The 20,825-nt window shown below is 37.8% G+C and overlaps 1 protein-coding gene across 2 annotated transcripts in view; it reads right to left on the reverse strand.

The window, feature by feature from the left end:
* LOC126191480 (TRPL translocation defect protein 14) overlaps nucleotides 1–20,825 on the reverse strand; it is a 186,035-nt gene that overhangs the window by 76,877 nt on the left and 88,333 nt on the right. The window contains exon 5 of one of the 2 annotated variants that reach the window (XM_049932367.1): nucleotides 826–897. The exons of the other annotated variant lie outside the window; for it this stretch is intronic. Within the exon in view, the coding sequence (XP_049788324.1) occupies nucleotides 826–897 (72 nt within the window). The remainder of the gene's footprint in view (nucleotides 1–825; nucleotides 898–20,825) is intronic. 2 annotated transcript variants of the gene reach the window in all.

Below are 20,825 nucleotides of genomic sequence, written 5' to 3' on the forward strand. Positions count from 1 at the left end.
TTTCCCCCTCGCACATCTTGTCATTGACTTACAAATTTGTCATTCCTCTTGCTGACTCTTCATATCCTCTCTTTTTTTAATATTCATATAAATAGGCAACAAACTTCAATGACTTGTTAAAGGGTCACTTTGCCTTTTTCCACTATCAGTAAGTACAGTCTTCTTCATTTACCCATATCATATACTGGGAATATTGGTAAGAAAAAACAAAAACAGGAAACTCTAAAGAGACTTCTCCATTTCACCTATTTTAAAACATGTATTTTTAAGCAGGATTCCACATTATGTATGTAGTACATATTAATACCACTGTTACTTTCTATTTATAACTAGTTCAATATAAAGGAATATTGTACAAATCTCGATATGCTTAGCTATTCACAAGAATAAATGCGACAGCATTCTGTAAGGTATAAAATGAATTCAATTCAAATTCAACAAGGAGAGTATTGGGATGTAAAGCTTTGTGGGATTATATACCAGTCACCCCGTTTCTACAGAGTGAGTTTTTCCTTAACTTACTAGCATCTTACACAGCTTGTGTAGCGTAATTTTGCTTGTCCATTGTGTAATACTGGGGAAACTGTCAGTAAATAGCAGCTGCTTCTGCTGCAACATTAAAGAGTGTGTGTGTGTGTGTGTGTGTGTGTGTGTGTGTGTGTGTGTGTGTGTGTGTGTGTGTGTGTCTCTAGCACCCTACATATGTATCTCAAATGAACTAGACAACAATACTAATCCATTCTGTAGCACAAAGCATTAACTACAATAAAAATTATTGTCCTTTAAATGGCACACAGCAAGCAGTTAGGGGGAGGCCAGACTCACCCTCACTACTGTTGCCATGTCCAGTGCACTTCGCCACACAAATTGGACACGAGTGAGGTACGAACGCCAACACTAGAACAAGTAATCATCACTAGCAAGATTCACCTAGACCAATTCTAGTTTCTCTTGCCATTGTCTTTTCCAATTGTAATCAGGTGGCTACAACTCCCCTTTCCCTCATGAGTGAAAAGTCAGCTTCATTATCTGCCACTGTACATCAATAATAATCTTACAATCTTAAAATTTCAGAATACTTTGCTATCCCAGTAGCCTCACTGTCCAATCTAAGCAGTTCGTACAAAAACTCACATCCCACAGAAGTGTTAATAGTACCTTTATCATTTTCAAGAAGCTAAAATCTGTATCTTTGCATTACCAATGTTAAAAAAAAAACTATCTGAATCATCCAGCAGAAATTACACTTAAACCTAAACTTAAACATTAAATTTATACTTGCAAGCTACACGCCACACTGAAATAATACAGACAGTAATAGCAAGACAACATAAATTACCAAATGGCCATGTAATTTACTGTGTTACAATGGAACACTTGAAACCACAATAGCATTCTACCTTCTGATAAAATAAATGTTTTCACAAATCACTGTAGAAAATACTGAAGCCCTGTACAGATTTTTGTTATTCAGAGTATCACATTTCCCTGTTATCCCACATACACACACACACATTATTCTTTTAATACTGGTCAGTATTCACTGGAATAAAAGATCGTCTATATTTCAGATGACTACTTTCTAAATTTTTTTTAGCATCAATTACACACAAAACATTCAAGAAAATATAAAAGAAAAGCTAACACTCAAGGAAGCAGAAAATTATAACTTAACATACGTATAACATGGGTATAACTTAACATACGTGCACTGTCCTCTATCCTTTTGCTCTCTTACACAAGCAAATAAAATTATTCACAGCAAATCATAACTTCTGCAGTGCCAAATGCAGAATCACAAAAAATGCATGTCTGAAGGTTAATATGATCACTCATCAACAAACTGAATAAAAATACAAACTTAAATGATGCATGCATTATCAGAATAATATTATCCTAAACTGTTGCACAATAAATACAAAGGTCAATGAATGTAACGCTATCATATACTTCAGTCACTCTTGCAATAGGATTACTTGCCACAATATGGAAGAATGTGGTATGAGGCCACTAAGGCAAAGTGGAATTTTTTGTACATTGCATGAAATCCAACTTTCCTGTTTTATATATGAGTGTCCCACATTTTCAATAAAAATTGAAACTGTTACGTCTTGCCTTTTTCATGACAGTATGTCAAGTATAAGTGTTTTCTGTATGTCGTACACAATAGAATGACATATTGTAATACAGAAAATATGCAAGTTTGGAATTTGAAAGCTTTCAGTTACATTTATATATCTGTTTGTCATTCTTGATGCAGTTTAGCAACCTTAATTAGTTCTCAGAAAGGTGGAGTGAAGCTGTCACCAACCTGAAGTTTCATTTTAAAACCAAACTGCTTTACTAGGTGCAATCCTATTGGAGGTGGTATGCCCTTGTCTTCCTCTGACCTTTGAACTGATGTACCTAGTCATTTAAAAGAGATACCAACAGTTTAATAAGGACTATGAACCAACTTTGGCAGTTTTCACAGTAAAAAACATTGTCCAAAGAGAAAGAAGTCACCAGGAATCAAACTACAGACCTTCGGGAAAATAAACTAGCACATAACCACCGAGTCATACTATCAACATAAAACTTCTGTAACTGACATATACAGTACTAAGTATGACTGGATAAGCCTTACTTTCCTACAGTACAACATATGATTAGTTGGATGTTGAATATGTAACTAATAGTGTTTTTTTAGTTTTCCATTACACCCAGCTATGAAAATCTTAAGATGCCACCTTAATTTAATATGTAATGTGTCTCCTACAAAGCAGAGCCAACAAATTTAAGGAACTGTGACATAGGATTTAAAAAATTTAAATTACGACTGCAAATCAGTAAGAAAGGAGAAAAGGTATGACTAAAGAAAAATAAATTTTGCTTAGAAAGTTTGAAAACTGCTAATGACATAAGCATGTTTCTTTTAATAGCATCTATTGTGTATTCATTTGCATCACAATGTTTTAACCATGTCTTAGGTGCAGCAAATGTGAAGTAACTATAACATATAGGAAGCAGAATTTATAATTAGGCTCTGTCACTTTCTCTTCCAATGCAAGTATGTCTCACAGTCTGCCCAAAGGTGACAAATTCTACATTTTACAAAACACTGAAACTTGAAAATGTACTTTGAAAATGTCAGTATTTCCCAAATTCAATGACAAAAGACTTATTCTGAAAAGCTGCTACAACAATTAGTTTTAAACATTTCATTCAAGATCACAGTTCCTAAAGTAGGAAACCAAAGCAAACTACATAAAGAAAAAGAAAACTCAGTAGCTACGAACCTCCGAGTCAAGCATGTTTTTTATGTTATGCATTTCCTTAAAATGCAATGTAGTTTCCCCACCAATCTGCAGTGTTGTCACACAACATCTTAAGCAAGATATAAGTAACATACAAAACAGCAAATTTCCACCACATGTAAAACACTTTCTCAATAAGCTTTTTTGCATCCCTCTTAATCCCAGAGATAAATATTACTCTTATGCTGATAAATTTGTTTAAAAATGCCAATAAAAAGGCATTCATCTATTTTTTGTGTTAATTACTTTTCCCATGAAGACAACACAATGGGACGACTGATTTAATGGAAAGTATTGGAAAGTTCCTTGCACAAAAAAGAATACTTGCCTGAATACCACATGTAAATATTTAATCACACTAAAACTATTTAACATCCCACCATCTGCAATCTAAGAGGAGTGATTTTTATGCACCTAGAAACCTTAGTAGAAGACAAAAACTATTTACTTGGAGAAAGAGTTAGTTCTCTTTTTTTGACAGGCTGGTAATAGCCATTCTATTCCATATGAACAGGAAGTAGCAGTCCTTCCGAAAAGAAAAATTCCTGCCAAGGATTTAGAAATGAGGGGGAACGGGAACAGGATTTTTGAATTATGGTTTAGCACAATTACAATATTGAGCTTTTGGATTTGTTAATTAGTCTAACAACAAGCAGTTTAAACCTGACACCATAGTTGGTCCTGAGTTCTAGTGCAAGGCTGTTCATATTCTCTTGCCCACAGAATACAGAATAGTGCCATTTATCTTTAGAAGATGGCATGTTCAAATGAGCTCCTTACAAGAGATACTCATGTCTTTTTCATTGGACAGTCTAGGTTGTACAGTACTATGTGCATTTGCAATTCTGCGTGTGAAGCACTAGACTGCACTGCACTACTTCATGTCACTTTCTGTCTGGAATGTGAATGTTATCTGTGTTGTGCCTCAGCAGTTTCCTGATGACACCTCTTCCAACTACGCTGCTGGGATGAAAGTGACAGGATTGTGGTCTGAATCTGAATTATTATGTATCAGGGGTTCACACACCTATATGGTCCATTGAAAAACAAATATATCTCTACTAACTTGTCAGGCACTGATAACGAGATTCCATTCATTAGGGGGAATAATACTGATCACATCACTTTGTCATATGAATTTGCGGTGTCATGGATGAACCATGCCAAACCTTCCCATACCAAATCTTAAAACTTCCGCTGACTACTTTACCCACAGCATAAAGTGCATCAAGGGCTCTCTGTGGGCATACATGCTCCAGGGTCCTGTAGATTACTCTCTTTTGTAAAGGGAATACAACCAGAAGCTTTCATGTGACATGTGTCGACAAGTACAGAGCCCCACCATGTAGACCAGTCTATTTTTCAATTCTGGAAACAATAGTTTTGTTTATCTTCGTTATGCTGTCAAATATTAAGACAATGTAAATGGTATCACCATCCAATGAGTGTTCTAATTAATACATTTCAGCAAGAATACCTCTGTTATTTCTCAATAATACAAGAAATGGCAGCTGGTTCTAAGGGCCCTTTACTAGAACAGTAGAGGAAAGCTGATTACACGAAAATTAGTATGATGACAGCCCCTGATGCTTGGCTTATTTTTCTTGTGATAAACATTCACATTACAGTTGTGAAATAGTCATAAGAATAATAGCTTGTGAATACATTGGCAGCACAATTTTTATAATAAGGGAGTGGTCATAGTGGTGGCGGTGGCACAAAGAAAAACCAACCAATGGCTATATTTTGCATGCAATAGTCTCATACTATTCCTGGAGACAATGAAATAAACTCATATTTACAAACACACTATTTTCAGTGCTCACAGCGACACTCCATAACACACACTACTTTTTTCTTAATAAGCTGAGTAGCAGACTCTGTTCTTTGCTTAGATTAAGTCCAGCTGGTTCCATAATAAACTCAATGCTTGGAAACAATATTGGACTTATGATAATTACAATTTGGTGGTAGTCCATAAGGAAGTGCTTGACAATTGTTTATTCAATGGCTCACGTTTGGCATTACACCTATGTTCTTTGGGTTTGTCCTTGAGAGTCTTATAGTCAGTCAGACATAAGATACGCCACAATGACCTGTTGAAAGATAAAAATCATTTTTTGAGTCTCTTATTGTCTTTGAAATTTCAGTTTTTTTCTACATTTGAAGATTTTTCTGCTGCTGTCAGGAATTCATACAAGTTGTATCAACAATATTTGGTAAATTCAAGTTACATGACTTGTTAACATTTTCAGGCAATCCTGATAATTATTTCTTTCTGAGTAGCTTTCTCTCACACCTGTTTCTGTACCTGACTATGAGCAAGTCTGCCATGGCTCTGCTGAACAGTTGGAGGTGTAGAGGAATACAAGGTCATGACCCTCAGTCTACATCTGCAGTGCAGCTCTTTCAAGCATAGTATCATTCTCAGGCCATCTTCTCCTCCACCTCACAGGCCAGACATGGCTTGGTCATCGTTGGACTGAGAATGCAAAAAGGAGTGGGAAGATACATCACACAATATACACAGACAACGTAACACAGCTCAATTCTCAGAATAATTCAAAACTGCAGATCAGATGTTTACTTTTACGAGGGTGGTTTGAAAAGTTCTCAGAATGGTATAGAAAAAAAAGCACTTAAATCACTGAAACTTTTTTTATTTTCCAATGTAGTCTCCTTGTAGATTTATGCACTTGGTCTACCGATGTTCGAGTGCCTTGATTGCATCTCGAAAATGAGTTTCCTCCAGGCCTGCAAAATAGTTGTCAACTCTGGCTGTCAATCCTTCATTTGAAGTGAATCTGGGTCCACCAAGAAAAATTTTCAGTTTTGGGAAGAGATGGAAGTCTGACGGGGCCATATGAAGTGAATAAGGCGGGTGTGGCAACAATTCATACCTTAGTTCGTGTAATTTTACCATGGCGACGGCATGTGTGCGGAAGCGCATTGTCTTGATGGAAGATGACTTTCTTCCTTGCAAAACCTGGCCTTTTTTCGCGTTCCTATTGTTGCAATTTGTCCAGAAGGTTAGCGTAGTATTCTCCAGTAATTGTTTGCCCAGTAGGGAGATAATCCACAACAGAATCCCCTTCACATCCCAGAACATTGATGCCTTGACCTTTCCCGCCAAAGGAATTGTCTTTGCTTTCTTTGGTGGCGTAGTATCAGCATGTTTCCACTGCTTTGACTGTTTTGTCTCTGGGGTGTAGTAGTGCACCTAAGTTTGATCTGTGATCACAAACCGGTGCAAAAAAATCTTGTTCGTTTCTCCTAAAACAGGCCATTATTCTGATATGTCCATTCTCATACATTTTCTACCCTGCATCAAGAGTCGCAGCTCCCATCTTGCAGATAATTTTTTCATTTCTAATTCTTCACTTAAAATGTGACATACCCCTTCAGATGACATCTCGCAAGCATGAGCAATTTCACGCACTTTCAATTGGCGATCCTCCATGACCATTTTGTGCACTTTTGCAACGCTTTCTGGAGTAGTGACACATCTTGGCCGACCACAGTGCAGATCTCCATCTAAGCTTCCTAACCAAATTTAAATTCATTTGTCCACTTGGCAACAGTTGAACATGAAGGAGCAGAGGCCCCCAGTGTATTCTGGTAGTCAGCATGAATGTCCTTTGTTTTCAAACCTTCCTTTACGAAGTACTTAATCACTGCTCGAATCTTTTTTTCCCCATCTTTTTGTGCCACCTCACCCTCATTGCGCTCTGCTCTCTGCCTGTACACCAACTGGTATTTTCCCCCTTCTGCTCCACATTTCCCTCCCATCTCCCTCTCCCATCTCCCACAGCCTCCCAGCATAGCACCTAGTACCCCTGTCTTGGCACAGCTAGTTCCTACATGGTCTGTCAAACAGCAATGATTCCTCTTCCCCATATGTACCCTGCTCTACCTCCCCTTTCCCCACCCCACTCCACCTTGTTGCTCCTGTCCCACACATTTCACTTGCTTTCTGGCCAGAGAGGCTGGAGAAAGCAGTTATGTGTGTGTGAGGTGCAATTGCTTGTGTGAATGTGTGTACATCTTTCATTTCTGAAGGAAGCCATGCCCGAAAGGTTATATGTGACGGTCTTTTTTGTCATGGCTGTCTGCAACAGTGTGTGTGTCATCTTTATGGTGAGCAGCTATCTATACTTTCATAATACTGGTAATATTCTAACCTGGATTTCCTTTGTTTAGTTTGATCTTGTTGCTATGTAGATTTTTGCTGCTTCAAATGTTCAGTTTGTAGGATAAAGAACTCATTTTTACGATCTCCTGGAGCTCTGTTAATGTTATTTGGCTATGCTTGCTTTGACAGTGGGTCAGCCCTATGAATCACCATCCTCGGCATAAGATTTCCTTGAGAGCGATTACAACAGCTTCAGAGAATAATATTTCAATTTAAAAAAAGAACAATTGTTATTAACGAATTGTAGTAACCTAAATATTCACTACTGTTCCAAACTGCTGGAGGATCAATCTTATGAAGTAACAATGAGAATGTACATGATCTAGGCTGTATTCAGGGCTACACAGCTATTAATGTGTGGCATTTCCTAACTCCCTCATGAGGCAACTTGATTGGTTTTCAAAAGTGTTTCTTTCTATGTTCTCTTAAAAAGATCGGTGAGATTGGGTGCTATCACAGATCTGTCAAACCAGAAGTGTTTCACCATTGCCTGGACAATCTTTACCAGACAACAGTTTTCACTGTGATAGTTAAAATGTACTATACCACTAGCACAAATTAGTCTTATTTACTATGTACTTGTGTAGGCAGTTGATAATGGCCAATAAAACACAAATTTTCTTCATTTGTTCTCTTTCTACATACTTTAATACAACGACTCAGCTAAAATTTTCTTTTGATAAATTGCACAGAAACTCCATGAAGTTACATCCAACTCTGGAATCTGTATGCCTCTCCACGGAACGGGTTGCCTCCTGTAATTGAGCTCTAGTCCTTTCCATCCAAATTGAGCTGCCTATTCTGTATTGTCATTCTAAGACAATCTTTTGTTCATCAGCGGTCCTCGCTTTGTCACATATGCGGTTTATGGTTGAAGTGCTTTGATTGACAGAAAAATTCTGCAAGTAGCAGTCCTTCAGGTGTTATCCCAATTGGAGCTATCCATTTGACAAGATGTGTCACTTCAAGGGGCACAACAACATTTTTGAGGGGAGCTGCACAATTTTCTATGCTTTCCACTCCTAGTGAGGTAATGCTGTAGCAAAATACTAGTTGTATTCAGTGTTGTGTTGCAATGTCAATTGGGGTTCACTCTTGTCTCCTTTAGGTGGGTAGAATGTCAAATGGGCCCACTTGGAACAGGAGAGGCACCCCAGGACTTTTACAAATAAATTCATAAAACTGTCAGCTTGACCAGGAAGGATTCAGGATTCACACTCATAGCAGTGGAATTTCTAAAACAAAATAAAATAGACTTTATTTTCATGTGAAATTTCATCATTTTTTTATTTACTATTTGCTGCATTTGCTGCTATATGTACACTTGTCTTCATAAGTAAGAGATATTCTTCGATGAATTTTACACAGCATACAAACCATACTTACAGGTGTATGAAACTCTAGAACTTATTTCATTTATGAAAAAATGAATGAGCTGTTACATTTTAAACTTCATGTTTAGAAAAACTCAAATTTTATAATTAATTATCTCAATTTTTACCACAGATTTTAATAGATTTGGAAAATTTTAGAGTATTGCATTAACGAGTTTGTGTTTAATAAGCATATCAAGTTTGAAAGTAATAGGCTATTTATTTTGGATGTTAAATGTACCGAAGTACAGAAATTGGTGTTTTGCGGAAAATGGCCGTTACAATTTCTGCTTGTATTTGGCATTCTTTTAGACTGTTCAGCACATGAGCAGGTTCTTTTTCATTTTCTGGATCAGGTTTCTTCCTTTTCACATTCTTATGATGCACTCTTCTTGGTTTTATCACCTCCAAAAATGATTTGTCTGCTTTCACTACACACTCTCCGTTTATCACACACAAAGCTTTGATGCAGTTCACTCCGGACTTAATTCCCATTTACTCTAAAACATATTTCCTGTTTTGCACAACATCATTAAATCATGAAACTGCATCATGAACACCAATAGCAAGTGCATTTCTTCCCACTAATATGGTTTTTGGCAGTCTTTCCCATACATATTGGCTAAAACTTTCATTTGGGTTTTGGGTACCGCCATTAAGACATTTGCAAGATCCCTGAAAATAGGTTTGATGGCCTCCATTATAGCAGTTGGTACAGAATTCCTGTGATGGTATTCTTCACCACCAGCAATTGACCTTTGGTAGTAACACCATGATTCACTTCCTTTTGGGCACTAGTTGCAGATAGGGGTTATTGTCTGTGGACATTTTGTGGAAGTATAAGGCCCAAACTGCTTGCTTCATATTTTTCTAGTCCCCTTATTGCCAAGGCATAATATGTCTGTAGCTTGTCTATTTCTGAATCCATCAGTCGCGATCTCCCTTTTATTCCCTTCCCATCAGATAATTTTTTTCCTGACACATCTTGCCTCAGCCTTTTAAGTCTAGTGCCAAGTTTTTTCTGTACATGTCCTACACATTCTAACTTCTGCACATAGTCTCCGCTCCACATGGAGCACGTTTTTGAACCTCAAGGAAATCTTTACTATCACCATCACCAAGCTACTTCACATATCACAGGCCACAAGAGGCAATAGATCTGGTAAACAAGCTGTCAACTCCCTGCACTTCCATACCTCCACTTGAGCCTTCATAGTTCATATTACGTTCATGATATAGAATCCCTTTCACACAACTATGACAAAATTTGCTCAACACTTCAACATCTGGTACTTTGCCAGTGTCAACAGATGCTGTTGGGACAACACAATTCATTGAAGTAAGCCCTCTCTTTGCCAGGTACCATCAAAATTGGCCACTATGTTCCTGCCGCTATCATTTTCAATAATCTTCTGCAGCACTTTTCATTGATGATTCTGCAACATCTTTCACAGTCCCAAGCAGTAATCCATAATATCTCTCAAATTTTCCTGGAGGTGGTGGAAGATTCATCACTGCACAAAGTGTTCTTGCTACCTCCTGTCGCCTACCAATACAGCATAGGCCATATGCTACCATCAAATTCACATAAAAATCTTTGTTTACATTTTTAAATACCGTGCAAGACACACCAATGTTGAATTTGCTGCATATCACAGATAAGTTTGTTGTAAAGTCTTTCCTGGCACACTCTTCTTCCACCACAGAAACAATACACACCAAAGCAATGCTTGCACATAACATTGTCCAATATTTAACTGTGACAGTACGTTATCACCAACTCACTACATAACTAATCTATATATCACAGTTTTCTGCAGTGTGAACCTTCAGATTCACAACCTCCATTTTCATTGGCAACAAAAACAAGTTTCCTTCTTGAAGCACTTGGCGGTGGTTTGTATATCGGCTCTGAGATTTTGCAGTCTTGAGCCACTGGCGTAACATTTGTACTAGCAGCCTTTACTGTGTATCTGTTCCTCTGGTGATGATGTCTACAGTTAAATCAATGAATTCTAGGCGTCTTGTGCATCAAAATGCCACAAACGAACACAAAACAACACAGTCAAATGAAAATCGTTTTGAAATATACACCACCACACTGCAAGCCTTAATAATAATAATAATAATAATAATAATAATTCAGATTCTACAGAGCGAAATACTCGTACAAGGAAGAACACTTCGCAAAGGGGTGTGGCACTGCAGCTTGGTACAATTAAGGCAAAATAACATGCATAATAATCTCTGAAATACGAGGGTCGGTCAAAAAGTAATGCCTCCCATTTTTTTTCTACTTAAAGAAATTAAGTTAAGTGAAAAATTTGAATTTGGCGCCATTCCTCAAACCTTCTTCTGCAATCCACTGCAGTAGTGACTTTCTGTGTCAACAGGTGGCAGCACAGCAGAAGTTTGTAAGATGGCCGACATCGATGTTCGTTTGAGACAGCGTTGTGTGATTGAATTCTTGAATGCAGAAGGTGAAACGCCCATACGCATTCATGAAAGACTGAAGAAGGTGTATGGTGTTGTGACAGTGGATGTCAGCACTGTTAGACGATGGGTTCGTCGTTGTAAGGAAGCTGAAGGGCAAACACCGTTGACTGACGAAAAGCGGAGCGGCAGGCCGGTGAGTGCAGTGACTCCACACAACATTCAGCAAGTTGATGACATCATTCGTGGTGACCGTCGGGTGACTGCAGATGAAGTGTGTCGCATTATTTCTCTTAGTAAAGGCAGTGTGATCACGATTATTAAACAATTGGGGTACTCAAAAGTTTGTGCACGGTGGGTTCCAAGAATGTTAACCGATCAGAATAAAGAGGCAAGGAAAACAATAGCCTCCCAACACTTGCAGCGCTTCCGTTTGGAGGGAGATGAGTTTCTGAAAAAAATTGTGACCGGGGACGAAACATGGGTGCATTTTTTTGAACCCGAATCAAAGAGGCAGTCAATGGAGTGGCGTCACACAAGCTCGCCGAGGAAGAAAAAATTCAAAACTGTGCGATCGGCAGGGAAAGTTATGGCAACAGTTTTCTGGGATACAGAGGGTGTGATTCTGGTTGATTTTTTGGAGCAGGGATGCACAATAAATTCTGTTCAATACGTCACAACCCTCAACAAACTTAAAGCACGTCTTCAGCGAGTTCGCCCAACAAAATCAATGGCAGATGTTCTTCTTTTGCATGACAATGCAAGACCACACACCAGTCGTCACACCTCTGACGAGATTGTCAAAATTGGATGGGAAGTTTTGCCTCATCCCCCATACAGCCCTGACCTGGCACCATCAGACTTCCATCTGTTCGGGCCACTAAAAGAAGCTCATCGTGGGATTCATTTTGAAGATGAGGAGGCCGTCAAAACATCCGTGCGTCAATGGCTTAGGAAGCAGAGCTGTGATTTTTACCGTGATGGGATACATGCCCTTGTTCAAAGATGGACCAAAACTGTAGAGATGGGCGGAGATTACATTGAAAAATGACAAAATGATCCTCAATGTTGTGGTTTTCAACCTATGTAATTGCATTTAAATTTCCTGACAATTAAACGTAGAAAAAAAAAAAAAAAAAAATAGGAGGCATTACTTTTTGACTGACCCTCGTATATATGTTTTATAAATCAAACTATTCAGAGAGATGTGCGCTACAGAACAGGCATATTTTTGAAAAACTGACATCCTACTCCACTTAATGACTTCATCTGTATAAAGAATGATTCACTCTCTTCATCCGACTGTACTGTCTCTCATATGTCCAACACACCAGTGTTCAATAAATTCTACCAAAAGAAAGGCATTGTTCTAATCTGCGCTACCTCTGTTGGTGTAAAGTTATCGAACAAGTTTCCTTTTCACACTGCAGAAAATTGTGATACAGATTACTTATGTAGCGAGTATACCTTACCATGTGGAACATATTTTACCTTTCACATTAACTTCGTTCCCTGTTATAAATAGATGTCAAAGATTCTTCAAACAGTTTTTTAATTGGACTATTTATACTCTTGTTTCTGGATGTTTTCTTCAGGCCTCCTCCAGATTAGTTAGTGATATACTTATTTTAGTTGCATCTAAATCTACATTTAGTTTCTGGCATGAAACCACATGGTATGTGTCAGAAAATACAACCATATCAATGCTGTGTTGCTCTCCTCGTGGATGGTGCCCACAAATAATTAAAATATGCATCCACTGCTGGGCTGGTTAGCACACTTGTGATGTCATCATGCACATCTACATCTATATGCATACTCTGCAATTCACACTTGAGTGCCTGGCAGAGGGTTCATCAAACCATTTTCATACTACTTCTCTAGCATTCCACTCTCGAATGGCGCATTGGAAAAAGGAACACCTAAATCTTTCCGTTCGAGCTCCGATTTCTATTATTCTATTATGATGATAATTTCTCCCTACATAGCTGGGTGTCAACAAAATATTTTCGCATTTGGAAGAGAAAGTTGGTGAGATCTCGTCACAAAGAAAACCACCTTTGTTTCAGTGACTGCCACCCCAACTCGCATATCATATCAGTGACACTCTCACCCCTATTGTGCGATAACACGAAACGGATTGCCCTTCTTTGCACTTTGCCGACGGCCTCCATCAATCCCACCCCCTATTGTGCGATAACACGAAACGGACTGCCCTTCTTTGCACTTTGTCGACGGCCTCCATCAATCCCACCTGGTGAGGATCCCACACCGCACAGCTATATTCCAGCAGAGGATGGACAAGTGTAATGTAGGCTGTCTTTTTAGTGGGTTTGTCGCATCTTCTAAGTGTTCTGCCAACAAAGCGCAGTCTGTTTCGCCTTCCCCACAATATTATCTATGTGGTCTTCGCAATTTAAGCTGGTCATAATTGTAATTCCTAAGTATTAGTCAAATTGACAGCCCTTAGATTTGTGCGATTTATCATATACCCAAAATTTATTGGATTTCTTTTAGTACCCATGTGGATGACGTCGTACTTTTCTTAGTTTAGTGCCAATTGCCACTTGCCACTTTTCGCACCATACAGAAATTCTCTCTAGATCATTTTGTAATTGCAATTCATCGTCTGATGATTTTACTAGATGGTGAATTACAGCATCATCTGCAAACAATCTAAGGGGGCTGCTCAGATTATCACCTAGCTCATTTATGTAAATCAGGAATAGCAGAGGGCCTATGACACTACCTTGCAGTACGCCAGATTTCACTTCTGTTCTACTCGATGATTTACTATCTATCGCTACGAACTGTGACCTCTCTGAGAGGAAATCAGGAATCCAGTCACACAACTGAGACGATACTACATATGCAAGCAATTTGATTAATAGTCACTTGTGAGGAACGGTATCTAAAGCCTTCTGGAAATCTAGGAATATGGAATTGACCTGAGATCCCTTGTCGACAGTACTCATTACTTCATGGGAATAAAGAGCTAGATGTGTTGCACAAGAACAGTATTTTCTGAATCCGTATTGGTTATGTATCAATAAGTCATTTTGTTCAAGGCGATTCATAATGTTCGAATACAGTATATGCTCCGAAATCCTGCTACAAATTTAGGTCAGCGATATGGGTCTGTAATTCAAGGGTTACTCCTGTTTCCTTTCTTGAATATTGGTGTGACCTGTGCTACTTTCCAGTCTTTAGGAAAAGACCTTTTGTCAAGTGAGTGGTTGTATGTGATTGCTAAGAGGGGCACTACTGTGTCTGCATACTCTGAAAGGAAACTGACTGCTATACCATCTGGACTGGAAGAGTTGCCTTTCTTTAGCGATTTCATTTGTTTCACAACACCTAAGGTACTTACTTTTATGCCACTCATGCTAACAGCTGTCCTGGTTTCAAATTCTGGAATATTTACTTCAACTCTTTTTGTGAAGGATTTACAGAAAACTGTATTTAGTAACTCCACTTTAGTGGCACCATCATCGGTAACATTTCCATCGATATCGCGCAGTGACTGTATTGACTGTTCTTTGCCACTGGTGTACTTTACATACGACCAGAATCTCTTTGGTTTTTCTACCATATTTTGAGACAATGTTTCATGTGGAAACTATTAAAAGCATCTCGCATTGACATCTGCACTAAATTTTGAGCTTCGGTGAAACTTAGCCAATTTTGCGTTCTTTTGAATTTGGCATGCTTTTTTCATTGCTATCAGTCCCATCTCTTATTAACTTATGCAGTATGAATCTATCTATTGCTGTCGGTACTGTATCTTTGAATTTGAGCCATATCTGGTTTACACTTACATAATTAGCTTGATAGGAATGGAGACTCACTCTTAGGAAGGCATAAAGTGAATTTTATAGATATATTTTGCATTTATTTTTAGGGTTTTGGTTGATATGGTTTTGAACCTCACTACAGTGACCTTGTGTTCTCTAATCCCCATATCCCTCATGGCGCTCTGTATTTGATCAGGATTATTTGTGGCTAAGAGGTCAAGTGTGTTTTCGCAACCATTTACAGTTCGTGTGGGCTCATGAACTAATTGTTCAAAGTAATTTTCAGAAAAAGTATTTAGTACAATTTCGGAAGATGTTTTCTGTCTACCACCAGGTTTGAACATGTATTTTCGCCAACCAATGTCTGGTGGTGGTACAAATTTTCACTGCCAATATTTGGCTTGAAAAGGAAAAAAGATGCTGGTTCTTGCAGCTCCTGATCAGTAGGTTGTATACTAATGACTTAGATTACATTTAAAAATTTTCATATTGTTTCAGGAAACGAGTATGTTAAGCATTTGGTGATTTATCTACTATGTTTCTATGTTAAGCTCTGCAGTCTATTTATAGGACCACCATCTCAAAAGAGTATACTATGTACTGGCATTAGGTATGGTTCTCACCCTCTCTAAAAAAGAAAAATCCCTTTGTTCTTCTGGCATTCATCCCACTGAGTAATGAAATATTTGGCACAGCCATGCAAGCTGCTCTGATGGCACTCTGTTCAATGACTTTCTTTGGTTAATGAAACACACAAAATTTAACTAGACACGCAAAAGCCACTGCATGCTTCAAGTGTATTTACTAATTTTTCTCTTCAAGATGTTGACAGAATAGGTATGTTGGATGGTAGTAATATGTTTACCAAGAGCGCCAAAAGCAGATTCTCTGAATTTTAACAGTAAACTACTTTACATTGTGCAATGATTTTCTGTATTGCCTTGAGTTTTAAGATGCCCACGAACATAATTGCCTGTTTGTTATGCAAAAGACAGTGATACCAGTTGAAATTTAAAGACGGAAAACCTTTGCCTTTTCCATTATATTTTTCGATGCTGTTACTCCTTTTTCTTATTGTTCTTGTAGGCATGTGAAAACCTGTGATCATACGATTTGTTTTAGTACAACAGAGCTGATGGTTTAAAGGTAATAAGTTGTACAAAGTATTACTTTATAAATTTGTGCCCGTCTCATGCGTGTTTGTCTATTAATCTTTGCAAGACAGAAAACCTTGAGAGAACTCGACAATTAGTTCCAGATTATTGCGCTTACAAAAGGCTGCCGCTGTGTTCCGTTTTTATGGAGGTTCACTATCGAGGGCGGTGCAAAACAGATAACGTACCGAAGTTTATTACGATAGTAAATCTTACACATCATCCACACATTGGTGCCAGCACAGTCGGCGCCAGCATTGGTCAATTTTTATGAGACAGCGCTTACATATTGGAGCCGACATTCCCAACATGTTGACGCACAGATCGCGGCCAGTGCATTTGCGGTTTGAGCATGAATAGTGTTGCTCCACTGTTCGTGATATAAACAACGTTGGCGCCAATGTGTGGTCAGCTTATCGATATTGGACCTATTCCTTTGATGTCAGAATGCCGACATGCAACATAGTAGTACCAACACTGAAGCCAACGTTGGTTCCAATATATTTCTGCGATCCACACACTGGATGAACACTGTTGGCGCCAACGTTGGCACCAGTCTGTGAACCCGGCCTTAGCCATATTCCGCATTATACTTCTGCTGATTTTAATATGGCATATTCGTCGCCAAAGAAATTATAAAGCTGACTGTCGATTTTCTGCGTAGATTCAAAATCGTGCACAGCACAGCACTTTGTTACTGCTTATTATTACGCCTACCTGCGTGCTGGAAAACTGTTCCTGAGTCGAGGCTTCCACAGATGAAATGGACAGTGTCACAAAATCTGTCCACTTGAAAGTAGCGTATGACAGTGAAAATTTATTTTTGAGTGTGATCAGCAGCTGTCACCTAACCCGCCAGTCGTCCTCCGCTGTGGTTCTTACTTGATTTCGCTACGATATTCCGCCGTTTCAACCTCCCCCATATACATGTACATAGTTCGCCAACAGTTAGCGACGGCAGTTACATTGCTTTAGATACGCGAATTTACACTTCACTCGGCTTGGTTGACTTACGTGGTAATTTTTTTTCCAGCTTTATTTCCATTCATTTAGTGCAGGTATGCTAAGTACGCCAACTGATTGAAATCCGGAAATGCCAATTACCATACACTATAGTTTTTCTCGACGGCGATGTAATATATACATAAAAGGAAATACGTGATTTCCAGCACTTAATCAGTAAGATGTGAAATTCTTAAAATTATTTTAACATTTGAACAAACAATATATTTTACTTATTTTTAAGAGCATGATTGTTGTTTACTTGTTGAGAGCGATTTGCAGTTGGTGAATGTGGCATTCTTTAATTTCTTCATGCAGCAGAAAGCACACACTAATGCCTTGCGAGTGGCAGATAGTACGGTTATGTACTTAACAAGTACTCATCGCCCTTTTTATGAATTAGTCCAGCTTCCATAGACTTTTCAATAAAAACCCTTAATTTCTCAACTATATTCTGCATAGGTTCTTCGGAATGGGTTAGCAGACGAACGTGGTTTGCGATGTTAATCAGGTTTGATTTTACGCCTCTTTCACGGAGACGCAATATGGCTGTTGTAATTATGTTTTCCTCAGTTGCCTGATGAACTGGTTTCGTATTTCTGATGGTGCGTGGAATGTCTTCATATCCTGCCCCCGTTTCCATTTTGAAGTGAACGGTTTCAGTGAATTACAACAGGAAAGAAATCTTCAATACCACAATAAATTTGAAGATACTGAAACAAACGAGGAAATAACAAAAACGTAACAGATCAATCTTTTTCAGAGTATAATTTTAGTTACACAGAGAAAACAAATCTGCCACTTTAAAAGAAACCCACACAGAAATTATTTCGTTGCGCCATTAAATCAAGGGCAGCAACTTAAGTTTTTATATAGTAACTTACAAATCAATTCCATTTTCCCTCGCGGGAAATTGCCTGTTGCTTTTCCAAACGGTTGGGGGGTTCACATAAATAAGGAAACTATTGGTACATTCAAAACATCCAAAAGAGTTGCGCTCATGATCATTGTAGCTTCATGAAGTAGACAATTAGCCTACGAGTAAAGAAAACGTAGCTCAAAACGACTGTTGGATCTTCAACATGCGAGATTTAAATAGTTCTAAATAAAATGGAAAAACTTCATAATACGTCTTGCCAAGAGGGTACAAATAAGGCGTGCTTGGTCTCACTAAGCATTTTTTCATCATGCGAATGGTTCATGCAAGTTAATAAGAAACGTTTCGAGTTAACCACTTCATGTAACATTTCGCCATAAATACAGAGTCGTGAAACTTCATAAACAGTCAATTCACAATTTTGCAAGAATAAATTTTTTCAGTAATAATAATAGTAGTAATAATAATAATAATAATAATAATAATAATAATAATAATAATACTGGATTAAAATGCATTCCTTTTAACTTACAGATAATAGGCTTAAAGAACTTATTCGAAGTTCATAGAAAAACACCTGTCAGATCCACAACATATTAATATTGGGGTCCCTCAGGGAAGTGTGCTGGGTCCAGTGTTGTTCTTGATTTATATAAATGACTTTCCACAATATATCCGACATGGAGAAAAGATATTGTTTGCCGATGACAGCAATATTATAATCACCAGTGAGACATCAGCACAAATGTTGGAAAATTGTAATGAATCACTGAAAGATGTCTACAAATGGTCTACAGAGAATAAAGTGACCTTAAATATTAAGAAAACAAATAGCATACGCTTTAGAATAAACAGAAAAAAACAGTCCCCTAAAGTTAAAGCTACATAACACCTCTGTAGACGAAGTGCCCACCACAAAATTCCTAGGGTTGCATATTGACAGCCAGCTTAGGTGGAGTGAACATGTTAAAAAACTCACAAAGAAGATATCTACAACGTGTTACGCACTTAGAGTTCTCTCCTCAGTATGCAGCGATGAATGTCTAAGAACTGTATATTTTAGCTATGTACATTCAGTCATAAGCTATGGGATAATTTTCTGGGGAAATAATGTACTCAACTTACAAACAGTTTTTAAAGTGCAGAAGAGAGCAGTGAGAATTATAACTAAAAGCAGTAAGTGGGCTCACTGCAGAGAACTATTCAAAATACTTGGTATTCTAACTGTTCCCTGTTTATTTATGTCCCACACTATAGTATATATAAAGAAAAATATAGTGAATTATAGTACAAACAGCATTTTACACAGCTATAGCACAAGAACAAGCCACTGCCTTCATCTAGATAGGAGAAATAAGCATAAGACCCAAAAAAGTTTCTTGTATCAGGGTGTAAAATTGTATAACAAGCTGCCACAGGAAATCAAAGAAATTAACAGCATGTACTGTTTCAGAAAAACTCTTAAACTGTATTTTCAGGAACACTGTTTTTACACAGTAAGTGAATATTTAAATGTTTGAATGTAATTTAAGTGACATAATGACATTGTATTGTATATTCTGTAAATGTATAACAAGCTGCACAGGACATCAAAGAAATTAACAACATGTACTGTTACAGAAAAACCCTTAAACTATATTTTCAGGAACACTGTTTCTAAACAATAAGTGAATATTTAATTGTTTGAATGTAATTTAAGTGATAAATGTCATTGTATTTGTATACTCTGTAAATGCATATAAAAGTGTCAATGTATCTGCAAAAATCACTGTATCCAAACTGACAACATCCATACATTGCAAAATGTCTACGGATGGCTAATCAAATAAATAAATAAATAAATAAATAAGTAACAATTCCTTTGAACTTAATTAATACAATAACTTTCCTATAGGTGATAGTAATTTTTAACTGGAAAGGTGCTTAAACAGTTGTAATAAAAAAAAAGTTTCGGAGAATTTCAAAACATGGCTGAATACACAGTAAAAGAAAGAAATGGTTTTCGGAGGATTTCAAAATGTGAATGAATATACAGTAACCGGCCATAATGTATCATTATTTAACCTGGTAAATGCCTAAGCGAGTTTCTAACTCTAGGAGTTACCATTCAGATATATATGGTTAGATACGTTTCAGCAACCAATTGGTATTAAAATCTTGAGACTATGTTCAGGGAGACGAAAATGACGTAGTGGCTGGATATTTTTTAAGTAATCTGCAAGGTATTATTTTAGAAGATAGCTGTAAACTATAAAAATATAAATATCTGTCATTAACAAGTTCTGCATCACGGTATGGGCTACTGAGCGTACATTCCTAGAAGAGTCTAGCAACGTATTACTTGCGTCACGCAATGTATTGCTTCCTCCTACGTTTAACTGAGGAAAATACCATCAAGATAAAATTAGGATTCGAGACCACATGGAGGCTTACTAGCAATCTTTCTTCCCGCGAGGCATACGCGACTGGGAAATGGACAAGTTGGAGACGTGACACTGGTACACAAAGTACCTTCCGCAATACACCGTAAGGTGGCTTGCGAAGTATGGACATGTTTGTATGGGCGCACCACAGCAACGTCCTTAGTGCTCGCGCGAAAACAGATTGAGACGAATATCAGTAAAATACACAAAACGGGAAGATAAAAACAGCACGTAAAATACAAGTAACAAAAGTTGGAAAACTATGTGCGTACTCGCACAGA

Source organism: Schistocerca cancellata, chromosome 1 (assembly GCF_023864275.1).
Source record: "Schistocerca cancellata isolate TAMUIC-IGC-003103 chromosome 1, iqSchCanc2.1, whole genome shotgun sequence".
NCBI lineage: Eukaryota > Metazoa > Arthropoda > Insecta > Orthoptera > Acrididae > Schistocerca > Schistocerca cancellata.